The sequence below is a fragment of the Pristiophorus japonicus genome, chromosome 3 (genome assembly GCF_044704955.1).
Source record: "Pristiophorus japonicus isolate sPriJap1 chromosome 3, sPriJap1.hap1, whole genome shotgun sequence".
Classification (NCBI taxonomy): domain Eukaryota; kingdom Metazoa; phylum Chordata; class Chondrichthyes; family Pristiophoridae; genus Pristiophorus; species Pristiophorus japonicus.
Genome location: NC_091979.1, coordinates 217,492,262 through 217,505,791, shown reverse-complemented (window position 1 = coordinate 217,505,791; position 13,530 = coordinate 217,492,262). Strand labels below are relative to the sequence as shown.

Sequence of the window (13,530 nt, the reverse complement as noted above, 5' to 3'; positions counted from 1 at the left end):
ACGCACAGATATCGCCCATTTAGCCGCAAAATGGAAACTGATGCCAATTTTTCGGACACTTATCGCTGAGCTTTACTTTCCCCATGTGCGTAACGGCGGGAAAAAATAATACAGCCCGCCCACTTTTTTGGGGCGGAATTGTCAGAATAGGCGAAATCAACGCCCATAATATCGCCCAGCATTAGTTTCCACAGGGAATTAATGCCGAGATTCAATAATACCGACCGCCCACTTTTTTTTGTCGTAAAGATCACATTTGCTGAAACTGACGCCCTGGAGACTGCCCAGCGTCACTTTCACGACCTCGTACACATCTCGCCCACAATATCACTCGCCCAAAACATCACTCAGAAAAAGTGGAACTGTTCTGAACGAATCACAGCGGTGTGTGTGCCATTTTTCAAATCGTAGGTCGCTTCATTCAAAAGGTTGCTTCAACTTCAGGGGAGTTTGGATTGACTGGAGTTCTTCTCAGGTGAAGTGACTATTTCAACAGACATTTTTCAGACTCTGGACTATTCGGGGTTTACTGTAGGTGTATTTTAGTGAGGAAACGATTGCTTCTGATCAATCGCTATTATACTTTCATTGCAATGGGGCCAGCCATTTCTCAGCCAGCATCGATTAATACGCAGATGCTGCAGAGTGCAAATGGCACAATGTGTGATGCACATCATTATGTGCCCAATTTAAGACGTGCAAGAATGAGGAGGAGGTCCAGACCATACACCCCACACTTACAGGGAAAAGAGATCTTACCTCGACGTGTCTGAGCACACCAGCCTTCAGAGAATCCACTTCCACAAGGTGGTGATGAATGAAATATGTGAGCTCATCAGGCCACATATGCAGCCTGCCATCAGGACATCAGTGTCGGCCGAGGTCAAGGTCACCGCAGCACTGTTTTTCTACGTGTCTGGTTCCTTTCAGGCCTCTGCGGTCAAGATTTCCCCATTGTCTCACCATGCCACCCATCGCTGCATTAGACAGGTCACGGAGGCCCTGTACGTGAGAAGGATGGACTTTATCAGCTTCCCCATGACCACGGAGGCTCAGCCTGACAGGGCTGGAGCATTCTACCGCATTGTTAAGTTCCCCAGGGTGCAGGGAGCAATACAGTGCACTCACGTTGCCATGCGGGTACCTTCTCAGGACCCAGTGCTTTTTCGTAACAGAAAAGGATTTCACTCCCTGAGGGTCCAACTAGTTGTCGACCACAACCAGATCATACTGGCAGTGAATGCCAAATGTCCGGCAGCTTCGATGAGGTTCACATCCTGCATGAGAGCACTGTCCCTGATATGTTTTTAAGAGTCAGCCACAAGGACAATGCTGGATGCTTGGTGATATGGCCTAGCCACCTGGCTGATGACACCCTGTGTGACACCCACACCAAGGCCGAGAAGCGATACAACCAGAGCCACAGAGACACACGCAATGTGGTCCACAAAAGAATAACTGTGCTTAAGCAGCGCTTCAGATGTCTGGACCATTCAGGATGGGAGCTACAATACAACCCTGAGCAAGGAGCTAAATTCGTTGTCGTGTGCTCCATGCTACACAACCTGGCTATCAGTAAGGGCCAAGAATTGCCAGAAGGGACTGATGTTCTACCTCAGGAGAGAGAGGAAGAGGAGGGCGAGGGGCTGGACTCTGACCTCGGGCCAGACAATCAGGCTGGCTATGCAACCTTGACCATGCCCCCCTCCAAACCACAGGAAAAGGCCCGTGGTAGCTACATAACTGCAAGACTCTTACGTGAGGAGCTGATATCTGAACGATTTGCCTGAAAGAACGTTGCTGTGAGTGACAGCGCTGACACATTGCTGTGTGTGTGCAGCTCAGACATCAATGGTGCCCATCAACTTGGTGCCAGTTAAAGTTTACGCTGATTGAAGTTAAGTTTTATTTAACCCTTTCATGTTACGGAATCACTAGTTTGTAACGGTCCAGATATCTGAGACAATGCACAAGGTTATGTTCAATAAAAAAAAAATTATACCAACTTTGGTCTGAAATCATAAGTATCACAGGCAAAAACACCCAACCTCCGCCCATACCCTACTTTTTCCACCATTGACATCAATCAAATGGTCAACATGTCCAGCAACACAGAATACAAATGAGAAGCAGGAGGGTGGTTTTCTCCCTCCATACATTATAACAAATTACATACACCCAGATGGAGATATAACACAGCCATCACCTGTGGACATGCACCTCACTTTCCTTCCCCCGCCCCCCTTTCTTCTCCCCACCTCTACCCCTTCCCCTCCTCGCTCCACGCCGCCTGGCCGAAGAGCTCCTCAGGCGGTGCCTCATTGGGGGGGTGTGTGGGCAGAGGCGGTGGTTGCACGGGTACGGGAGCGGGGGGTGCCGAGGAGGGAACAGTCTCTAATCCAGAAGCAGGATCTTGGTCCTGCCTCTCATCTGTCATTTGCAGTGGTGGTGCTGAACCTAGGGGTGGAGTGCCGCGCTCCGAGACCATTGGGAGGACTGTGCCAGCAGTGTTCCTGGCTATCGCATCCAAGGCCTCCACCATCCGCGGAATGAACTGAGTCACGTGGCCAGCTGTCGGGATATGCCCCCCAGTGCATCGAGGAGCTGGTCACCAATGTCTACAGTCCTCCTGGATAACTGTACCATCTCTCCGCTCATGTCGCGCTCGTGGACCAGACCTGCCGCGTCCACGAAACCTCGCGGGGTCGGCGCCGTCCTGGGGACAAATGGGGTGCCCTGTGGCGAGGTGCTTGGGGCAGGTACCTCCAGACTGGAGACGGGAATGACCGGAGGAGCACTAGATGGCCTTGGGGTGGAATGGCAATGCAGGTTCCTCAAAGTCCGAGCTCTCATCCGTAGAGGACAGACCCAGCGGATTGACAGGCGAGAATCGGGGCTCCTCAGCAAATGTAGGATCGACCGGCGAGTCTGGCCCCGCGCCTCCACCTTCTGGTCTCTGTGGTCTTGCCTGGGGCCGTGCTACTGGCTGAGCTGCAAAACACAAATGAGATTATTAGAGGAGAAGTGGATGCTAGGGTCACAAGGTGATTCCAGCGCTACACACAGTATATGCACGACAAAAGCACCACTATTATCAAGATCATCACAGACATCACACTTCATGACCATCAACACATTGTGCATTGCAATGATTTTCATTAGGACAGCATTATTTTTAGGACAATTTTAGAAACCATTTATCATATATGATTGTTCGGATATGAGTGGGTGTGGCATCTATTGACTTTACATCACGCAATGGTGTACGCTTTACTCACGTGGCATCACTTCAGGATCTGCAGATGCTTGCGTGGCTGTCCGGATGTGCTTCCCCACAAATGCAAGCACCCGCTCCTCCATCTCAGTGATGTCGCTGGGGACTGGTGGCCCCCCACCCGTTCGCCTCTGCACGGACCTCATCGTTGATAGATTCTTCTGTAAAAGGTGACAGGACAACATGGCATGAGATCATTGTGTGATATCATTGCTAAGTACTGTCACAGACACCGATACAACACATAAGCGACAGATGTAATCATGATTATTATGCTAATTATCATTCTTTACCGAAAGACGTGCACCACGACCGCAGGCTTTGACTACAACATTCCCGATAAAAGTGAAAGACCTCACATCTGCTGATAGTCACTCATGACCGTTACAAATCAAATAATATAAATACATAAGTACATGTAAATAAATGTAATACTTACTCTTGCGGATCTCACAAGGTCGTTCTATTGTTTGCGGGCTTGGTTGCCCTCGCGCACCTCGTTGGTTGCTCACGAGACCACCTCTGCTATCTCGGCCCATCTCGGCTTCTGGTAGGCATATGGGGTGGGCCTCCCATGCCCTCCCTGGGTAAAATCACCTCAGCGTGATTCGACTTCCTGCAGGAGAGAAGCATTTGCCTTGTCTGAGAACCTCCTGGCTCTTTCGCGCCCTCCAACCAATGTGCTCCTCTCCCAGCTCACTGCTATCGCCAGCGTCAGTCTCCATAGCGTGCTGTGATACCTCCTCCTCTCCCGCCATTATAGGCCAAATTCGGGCAAATATCTGGCTGGTGACAGCTAATTTTTATTTCCCTATTTGCTCTAAAACTCTAAAAGCTCTAAAGCTTCCTCCCAAAGCAGCCACACCACACCCACACATGCCTTCAGTCCCTCTCCGCTCTCTCTCTCTGTCTCCTCTTCTGCGCATGTTATGATGATCCTTGACCTCCTGAATCACGGGAATCAAGCGTTGCCATGCCGTTGCTAAGGACGCCGACACTTTACGGCAGAAGGTCAGAGAGATTTAACGCTAATGCCCATTTCATATCGCTGCGGTAAGGCCCAATTTCAAAAATGGAGAGTAGGGGCTTTGAGAATGGGCGACAAGCTGGCAATCTGAAAACCCATTTTTATCGCCCATGCCAGAAATGCCACCCATTTTTGGGCGATCTGCACAAAAGTGTAAAATCTAGCCCTATCTTACTCATCAGAAATAATTGAATCATTCCAACTTTCAACTCTTTCCACATCTGTAGGTAAAATATGATCAATGTGAACAAACCTAACCTTTTCATGATCAAACATCTTGACCAAATATCCTCACTACTCTTCCTGGTAACCACTTTAACCATTTATGGTGATGGTTCTTCACTCTAACCTTCTGATTCAATTTCATACTTCTCTCTTACTCTATCTCTATCATGGCTCTCTTTCTGCCTTAATTGTTTCTCTTCTACTGACTGTTTGGCTTTAACGACAAGAATCTGGTTCATGGCTGTCGTTTGAGAAATAACTCTGCTGGTGTTCTACCAGTAGTTGTATGAGGAGTATCATACAAGTAATCAGAAAATTTGCTAGTTTGTGGTCCAACGACAACTGCCCTTTCTTTGGATTTGGATCCAATATTTGCTTGATGAGGGCACATTTTACAATTTGGACTGTGCACTCTGCTGCACCATTTGAAGCAGGGTGGTATGGTGGAACTTTGGTATGTTTCACACCATTTCTGCTCATGAACTGTGCAAATTCTTCTGAGCAAAATTGCGGCCCATTATCAGACACAATTTCTTCTGGGAGTCCATATGAAGAAAACAATCTTCACAAATTGTCATGTTTTACTTGTTATTTTCTGCATCGTAAACACCATTACCCACTTCGCATAACTATCAATTACAATGAACAATTGTCCTTCCAGCTCAGCAAAATCTACAGAGGAATTTTCCCCGATTTTATTTTTCCGTATTAGGCCTGGGTTTTATACCTGTTTTTTTGCCTCTACCAGGAGATCACAGAGCTCCAGTTGGGGTGGAGTGTAGAATGTTTCAGTGTAAGGGGTGTCGCAGTTGTGTGGGGCAGACTGTTGGGCTGAGTGCTCGTTACCTTTCCGCCATTGCTCATTGTTCATAGGTTTATATGTAACCTTCAGGGCTGCTGACCAAGGGCCAGCATGGACATGATGGGCCGAAATGGCCTCCTTCTGCGCTGTAAATTTCTACATTTTAAATGTATTCAATGTCCCAGCTTCCACAGCTCTCTGAGGCAGCGAATTCCACAAATTTACAATCGTCTGAGAAAAATAAATTTCTCTTCATCTCAGGTTTAAATGGGTGGCCCCTTATTCTAAGATTATGCCCCTTAGTTCTATTCTTCCCCATCAGTGGAAACATTCTCTCTGCATCCACCTTGTCAAGCCCCCTCATAACGTTTCGATAAGATCACCTCTCAATCTTCTAAATTCCAATGAGTAGAGGCCCAACCTACTCAACCTTTCCTCATAGATCAATCCCCTCATCTCTGGACTCAACCTAGTGAACCTTCTCTGAACTGCCTCCAAAGCAAGTATATCCTTTCGTAAATATGGAAACCAAAACTGCACGCAGTATTGCAGGTGTGGCCTCACAATTCCCCTGTATAGCTGTAGCAAGACTTCCCTGCTTTTATACTCCATCCCCTTTGCAATAAAGGCTAGGATTCCATTGGCCTTCCTGATCACTTGCTGTATCTGCATACTAACCTTTTGTGTTTCATGCACAAGTACCCCCAGGTCTCGCTGTACTGCAGCATTTTGCAATCTTTCTCCATTTAAATAATAACTTACTCTTGATTTTTTTCTGCCAAAGTGCATGACCTCACATTTTCCAACATTATACTCCATCTGCCAAAATTTTGCCCACTCACTTAGCCTGTCTATGTCCTTTTGCAGATTTTTTCAGTCCTCCTCACACATTGCTTTTCCTCCCATCTTTGTATCATCAGCAAACTTGGCTACGTTACGCTCGGTCCCTTCTTCCAAGTCATTAATAAAGATTGTAAATAGTTGGGTTCCCAGCACTGATCCCTGCGGCACCCCACTAGTTACTGATTGCCAACCCGAGAATGAACCATTTATCCCGACTCTTTGTTTTCTGTTAGTTAGCCATGAGAGATCATTGCCCCAACTCCTTAAGGAGAAACATCACATGTTAGCTTGATCTCCTTAGATGCATCATATTGATCTAACATGGTACTCTACACTAACTGGCTATTGCATTCTTTAAATGCTATGTCGCATTCCTCTGATCACTTCCAATAGACCTGTTTTTTCAACAGCTCATTCAGTGGATGTGACACTCTAGCCAAATTTGGTAGGAACTTCCCATAATAGTTCAAATGACCCCAAAATGATCGAAGTTCAATGACATTCTTGGGAGTGGGTGCATTTCTGATTGCATCCAGCTTTCCCTTGGTTGGATGTAAACCATCTTTGTCTATTCTGTGCCCCAAGTACTCCACTGAGTTTTGAAATAACTCACACTTGCGAGCAGTCACTCACACTCTGTGCTTCTCTAGCCGTTTGAGCACTTCATTCAATACGTTAACATGGATTTTCCTGTTTGATGCTGAAATGAGTATGTCATCTAAATAACATACTACCCCTTCAATGCCTTGCAAAATCTGGTTCATCACCCCTTGGAATATGGCGGGGGTGGAAGACGCTCCAAATGGTAGCCTATTAAACTGATATAGGCTTAGATGAGTATTTATAGTCAAGCATGACTTGGACTCCTCATCTAGCTCAAGTTGTAAGTAGGCATTTGTGAGATCTAACTTTGAGAAGATCTGGCCACCTGTCAGCGTTGTGAACAAATCTTCTACACTTAGCAATGTATTGGGGACATTTCCCTCTAGAACTTGATTTATGGTTACTTTATAATCAGCACACAATCTTACCTTACCATCTGACTTCGGTACAACAATGGGTGTAGCCCAATTACATAGATCTATCTTAGAGGTAATGTTCTCAGTCTCTAGTTTTTGAGTTCTTGCTCAACTTTCTCCTTGAGCCAGCAAGGGAATGGAAGACCAGCAGGAAGAGTAGTGCAAGGAAGGTAGTGCAGGGGTCCCCTGTGGTCATCCCCCTGCAAAACAGATACACTGCTTTGAGTACTGTTGAGGGGGATGACTCATCAGGGGAGGGCAGTAGCAGCCAAGTTCATGGCACCATGGCTGGCTCTGTTGCACAGGAGGGCAGGAAAAAGAGTGGGAAAGCAATAGTGATAGGGGATTCAATTGTGAGGGGAATAGATAGGCGTTTCTGCGGCCGCAACCGAAACTCCAGGATGGTATGTTGCCTCCCTGGTGCAAGGGTCAAGGATGTCCCGGAGCGGGTGCAGGACATTCTAAAAAGGGAGGGAGAACAGCCAGTTGTCGTGGTGCACATTGGTACCAACGACATAGGTAAAAAAAGGGATGAGGTCCTACGAAACGAATTTAAGGAGCTAGGAGCTCAATTAAAAAGTAGGACCTCAAAAGTAGTAATCTCGGGATTGCTACCAGTGCCACGTGCGAGTCAGAGTAGGAATCGCAGGATAGCGCAGATGAATATGTGGCTTGAGCAGTGGTGCAGCAGGGAGGGATTCAAATTCCTGGGACATTGGAACTGATTCTGGGGGAGGTGGGACCAGTACAAACCGGACGGTCTGCACCTGGGCAGGACCGGAACCAATGTCCCAGGGGGAGTGTTTGCTAGTGCTGTTGGGGAGGAGTTAAAGTAATATGGCAGGGGGATGGGAACCAATGCAGGGAGACAGAGGGAAATAAAAAGGAGACAAAAGCAAAAGACAGAAAGGAGGTGAGTAAAAGTGGAGGGCAGAGAAACACAAGGCAAAGAACAAAAAGGGCCACTGTACAGCAAAATTCTAAAAGGACAAAGGGTGTTAAAAAAACAAGCCTGAAGGCTTTGTGTCTTAATGCAAGGAGTATCCGTAATAAGGTGGATGAATTAACTGTGCAAATAGATGTTAACAAATATGATGTGATTGGGATTACAGAGACGTGGCTCCAGGATGATCAGGGCTGGGAACTCAACATCCAAGGGTATTCAACATTCAGGAAGGATAGAATAAAAGGAAAAAGAGGTGGGGTAGCATTGCTGGTTAAAGAGAAGATTAATGCAATAGTTAGGAAGGACATTAGCTTGGATGATGTGGAATCTATATGGGTAGAGCTGCAGAACACCAAAGGGCAAAAAACATTAGTGGGAGTTGTGTACAGACCTCCAAACAGTAGTAGTGATGTTGGGGAGGGCATCAAACAGGAAATTAGGGGTGCATGCAATAAAGGTGCAGCAGTTATAATGGGTGACTTTAATATGCACATAGATTGGGCTAGCCAAACTGGAAGCAATACGGTAGAGGAGGATTTCCTGGAGTGCATAAGGGATGGTTTTCTAGACCAATATGTTGAGGAACCAACTAGGGGGGAGGCCATCTTAGACTGGGTGTTGTGTAATGAGAGCGGATTAATTAGCAATCTCATTGTGCGAGGCCCCTTGGGGAAGAGTGACCATAATATGGTGGAATTCTGCATTAGGATGGAGAATGAAACAGTTAATTCAGAGACCATGGTCCAGAACTTAAAGAAGGGTAAGTTTGGAGGTATGAGGCGTGAATTGGCTAGGATAGATTGGCGAATTGTACTTAAGGGGTTGACTGTGGATGGGCAATGGCAGACATTTAGAGACCGCATGGATGAACTACAACAATTGTACATTCCTGTCTGGCGTAAAAATAAAAAATGGAAGGTGTCTCAACCATGGCTATCAAGGGAAATCAGGGATAGTATTAAAGCCAAGGATGTGGCAAACAAATTGGCCAGAAATAGCAGCAGACCCGGGGACTGGGAGAAATTTAGAACTCAGCAGAGGAGGACAAAGGGTTTGATTAGGGCAGGGAAAATGGAGTACGAGAAGAAGCTTGCAGGGAACATTAAGACGGATTGCAAAAGGTTCTATAGATATGTAAAGAGAAAAAGGTTAGTAAAGACAAACGTAGGTCCCCTGCAGTCAGAATCAGGGGAAGTCATAACGGGGAACAAAGAAATGGCAGACCAATTGAACAAGTACTTTGGTTCGGTATTCACTAAGGAGGACGCAAACAACCTTCCGGATATAAAAGGGGTCAGAGGGTCGAGTAAGGAGGAGGAACTGAGGGAAATCCTTATTAGTCGGGAAATTGTGTTGGGGAAATTGATGGGATTGAAGGCCGATAAATCCCCAGGGCCTGATGGACTGCATTGGAAATAGCGGATGCATTGACAGTCATTTTCCAACATTCCATTGACTCTGGATCAGTTCCTATCGAGTGGAGGGTAGCCAATGTAACCCCACTTTTTAAAAAAGGAGGGAGAGGGAAAACAGGGAATTCTAGACCGGTCAGCCTGACCTCAGTAGTGGGTAAAATGATGGAATCAATTATTAAGGATGTCATAGCAGCGCATTTGGAAAGAGGTGATATGATAGATCCAAGTCAGCATGGATTTGTGAAAGGGAAATCATGCTTGACAAATCTACTGGAATTTTCTGAGGATGTTTCCAGTAGAGTGGACAAGGGAGAACCAGTTGATGTGGTATATTTGGACTTTCAGAAGGCTTTCGACAAGGTCCCACACAAGAGATTAATGTGCAAAGTTAAAGTACATGGGATTGGGGGTAGTGTGCTGACATGGATTGAGAACTGGTTGTCAGACAGGAAGCAAAGAGTAGGAGTAAATGGGTACTTTTCAGAATGGCAGGCAGTGACTAGTGGGGTACCGCAAGGTTCTGTGCTGGGGCCCCAGCTGTTTACACTGTACATTAATGATTTGGACGAGGTGATTAAATGTAGTATCTCCAAATTTGCGGATGACACTAAGTTAGGTGGCAGTGTGAGCTGCGAGGAGGATGCTATGAGGCTGCAGAGTGACTTGGATAGGTTAGGTGAGTGGGCAAATGCATGGCAGATGAAGTATAATGTGAGGTTATCCACTTTGGTGGTAAAAACAGAGAGACAGACTATTATCTGAATGGTGACAGATTAGGAAAAGGGGAGGTGCAACGAGACCTGAGTGTCATGGTACATCAGTCATTGAAGGTTGGCATGCAGGTACAGCAGGCGGTTAAGAAAGCAAATGGCATATTGGCCTTCATAGCGAGGGGATTTGAGTACAGGGGCAGGGAGGTGTTGCTACAGTTGTACAGGGCCTTGGTGAGGCCACACCTGGAGTATTGTGTACAGTTTTGGTCTCCTAACTTGAGGAAGGACATTCTTGCTATTGAGGGAGTGCAGCGAAGGTTCACCAGACTGATTCCAGGGATGGCGAGACTGACATATCAAGAAAGACTGGATCAACTGGGCTTGTATTCACTGGAGTTCAGAAGAATGAGAAGGGACCTCATAGAAACGTTTAAAATTCTGATGGGTTCAGACAGGTTAGATGCAGGAAGAATGTTCCCAATGTTGGGGAAGTCCAGAACCAGGGGTCACAGTCTAAGGATAAGGGGTTTAGGACCGAGATGAGGAGAAACTTCTTCACCCAGAGAGTGGTGAACCTGTGGAATTCTCTACCACAGAAAGTTGTTGAGGCCAATTCACGAAATATATTCAAAAAGGAGTTAGATGAAGTCCTTACTACTAGGGGGATCAAGGGGTATGGCGAGAAAGCAGGAATGGGGTACTGAAGTTGCATGTTCAGCCATGAACTCATTGAATGGCGGTGCAGGCTAGAAGGGCCGAATGGCCTACTCTTGCATCTATTTTCTATGTTTCTATGTTGAGTGCATATGGTATGGGACATGGCTTGTAGAAAACTGGTCTTGCGTCCTTCTGTACTCTGACACTCGCCTTGGATCAGACTGCCTGTTTCGCGGAACACCTTCGGATACTGCTTGATGATGCCATCCTTCGATGCAAATTTCATTTCAACACAAAAAATTTCACTCCAATCCAACTTCAGTGATCCCAACCAATTTCTACCTATCAAGGCAGGCTTATCTCCTGCTACTACTATGAGAGAGAAGCTCTGAAATTGATCCTTGTAGTTCACCGGTATGGTGATACTTCTTACAACAGGGATTTGCTCTCCTGAGTAGCCTCGCAGCTCTATCTTCGTTTCCTCCAGTCGAAAATAACGCAACTTGTCGAGATATATCGATTCTGGTACAACACTCACAGATGCACCAGTGTCGATTGCCATGGCTGTCCTGGTTCCTGCAACATCTACTTGGATGACGATACTTCGCAAATCGCTATTCGATAACCTTGTGCTCCTGATGACGTGTATCTCGAGAACCTCCTCATTCTGTTGCTTCTCTTCAATGCTAAGTAGTGTCTGGCGATTTCTACTTCTTACATTGAAAGTCACTTTACTCTTCAGTCGGCACGCCTTTGCAAGATGCCCAGTTTACTTGCACCAGTTTTCTGCCTTCACATATCGACAGCTTTGAGAAATGTGTTGTCCCAGGTACCGATAGCAAGACTTCAATTCACTGTTACCTTGGCCAGTTGCTGAGGCCTTGGGGCTCAACAGCCTTTTATTTTAGCCGATTGGTCGGCCATATCCATCAACATAGCTGTCTGACAAGCTAAATCAAAGGTCAAGTTAGGGGTTGTCAACAACTTCCTTCCGATTGCTTCATTTTTCAATCCACAAACAAAGTGGTCATTAATGCTTGGTCCTGAAAGTTTCCGAAATGACAGTGAATGGATAGCTCTTTAAAGCGACAATGTATTCACTGATACCCTCGTCAGTTAATTGATTTTGTGTTCCAAAATGATAACTTTCAGCAATTTACAGAGGCTCAGGACTGTAGTCCTGTTCTAACTCTCTGTCAGAGGCATGTACTTTGGCTTGATGGGAGCAAGCAAATTTTTCAGGGTTTCATACCTGCTTCAGTCAAGAAAATTGTCCGTTTCCTTTCTAAAACCACCTGGTTACGGGTTTCATCATCGGGTACTTCTACGATACTATTCACGATGGAAAACATTTCTAGCCGCTCCACAAACACTCCGACAGTCTCTCGGTCACAATGGAACTCACCCAAGCGCCTTATTATTCCCATAGAAGCGGCCATCTGGACTCTGGCAACATCGACAGTTCAGCCAAGTGTGCTTGAAATTTACCTGTTGTGCAAAACAAAGAACCTCTCAAAGACTCTCTGTCAGTTGGCAGGATTATCCACCAACAAAAATATCAGCTAGGGAATTCAAATATCCTATCCTCGTCACCAACTGTGATATCTTTACAGAGACCACTAACAGCACACACTACAAGATGGCTCCTTAACAGAAACTCTCATCATGTGACCTTGCCTCATGACCTTTTATTGTTATTATCACAGTAGTTGCATTAGGTCAGGCCCTGTAAACATTTTGTATGTTTCAATGAGATCACCTCTCATTCTTCTAAACTCTAGAGAATATAGGCCTAATCTACTCAATTTTCTCCTCATCGAAGCAGAAAACTAATTGTAAAACCATGCTGGTATAGCAGTCAAAATGCCACACTTAGGCTTTAAGAGCACTTGCTATGGGATGGGGAAGTAAGGCCAGGGTTGCTATTCCTGATCACTATCGCTATTGGTGGAAAACTCACTGGTGCTTCAGGTAGGAAGAATATTGAGTTCGGCTTTGCTGGCCGCCCAGATCAAATAGCCTACCAATACTCACTGCCTAGGCTTGCAGATGAAGAATAGGTACTTGGGAAGGGTACTGCAGGGCTGCTGACACCGATGGAACCCAATCCCAGCAAGGTTCAGCTGAGAGAAGGATAGAAAACTGTGGAGGGGTCGATGGGAGAATAAATGTTTTTCACAAAGTCTTCCCCATCCACAAGGTGAACTTGCATTGTTTTTCATTTCAGAAACTGGAGAATGAACGAGAGAACTTGGATGACCAACCAGACACGCCAATATCCACAGCACGTAAGAGCATGTTTGTGTTATACGAGGTCGTACGGGGGAGGGGGGGTTAGTAGTTCATAGTTTGACTGAATGGTCTGTGCAGTTTACAGCTGGTTATTATAGGATGGTAGTAGCTCCATGAACCGGCAAATAAGATGGCAGGTAGAGCGTCTGGTACCTTGAAATCTATCTAAGCAATAGGATGTAAATCAGTTCATTCACCTAATGATTAAGGATTCATACAGCATGTGTACTGGAAAACAGTGGAATATATGGGGATATTCACTGAGGAACAGTGGAATATATGGAAATAGGCACAGGAGAATAATGGGATATATAGAA

The 13,530-nt window shown here is 45.9% G+C and overlaps 1 protein-coding gene across 3 annotated transcripts in view; it reads left to right on the top strand.

Moving 5' to 3' along the window:
* The window catches only part of c3h21orf58 (chromosome 3 C21orf58 homolog), a 194,577-nt gene that overhangs the window by 63,129 nt on the left and 117,918 nt on the right, over window positions 1-13,530 (top strand). For all 3 annotated transcript variants that reach the window (XM_070874918.1, XM_070874919.1, XM_070874917.1), the window contains exon 2: window positions 13,149-13,209. In XM_070874918.1, coding sequence (XP_070731019.1) covers window positions 13,149-13,209 — 61 coding nt within the window. The remainder of the gene's footprint in view (window positions 1-13,148; window positions 13,210-13,530) is intronic.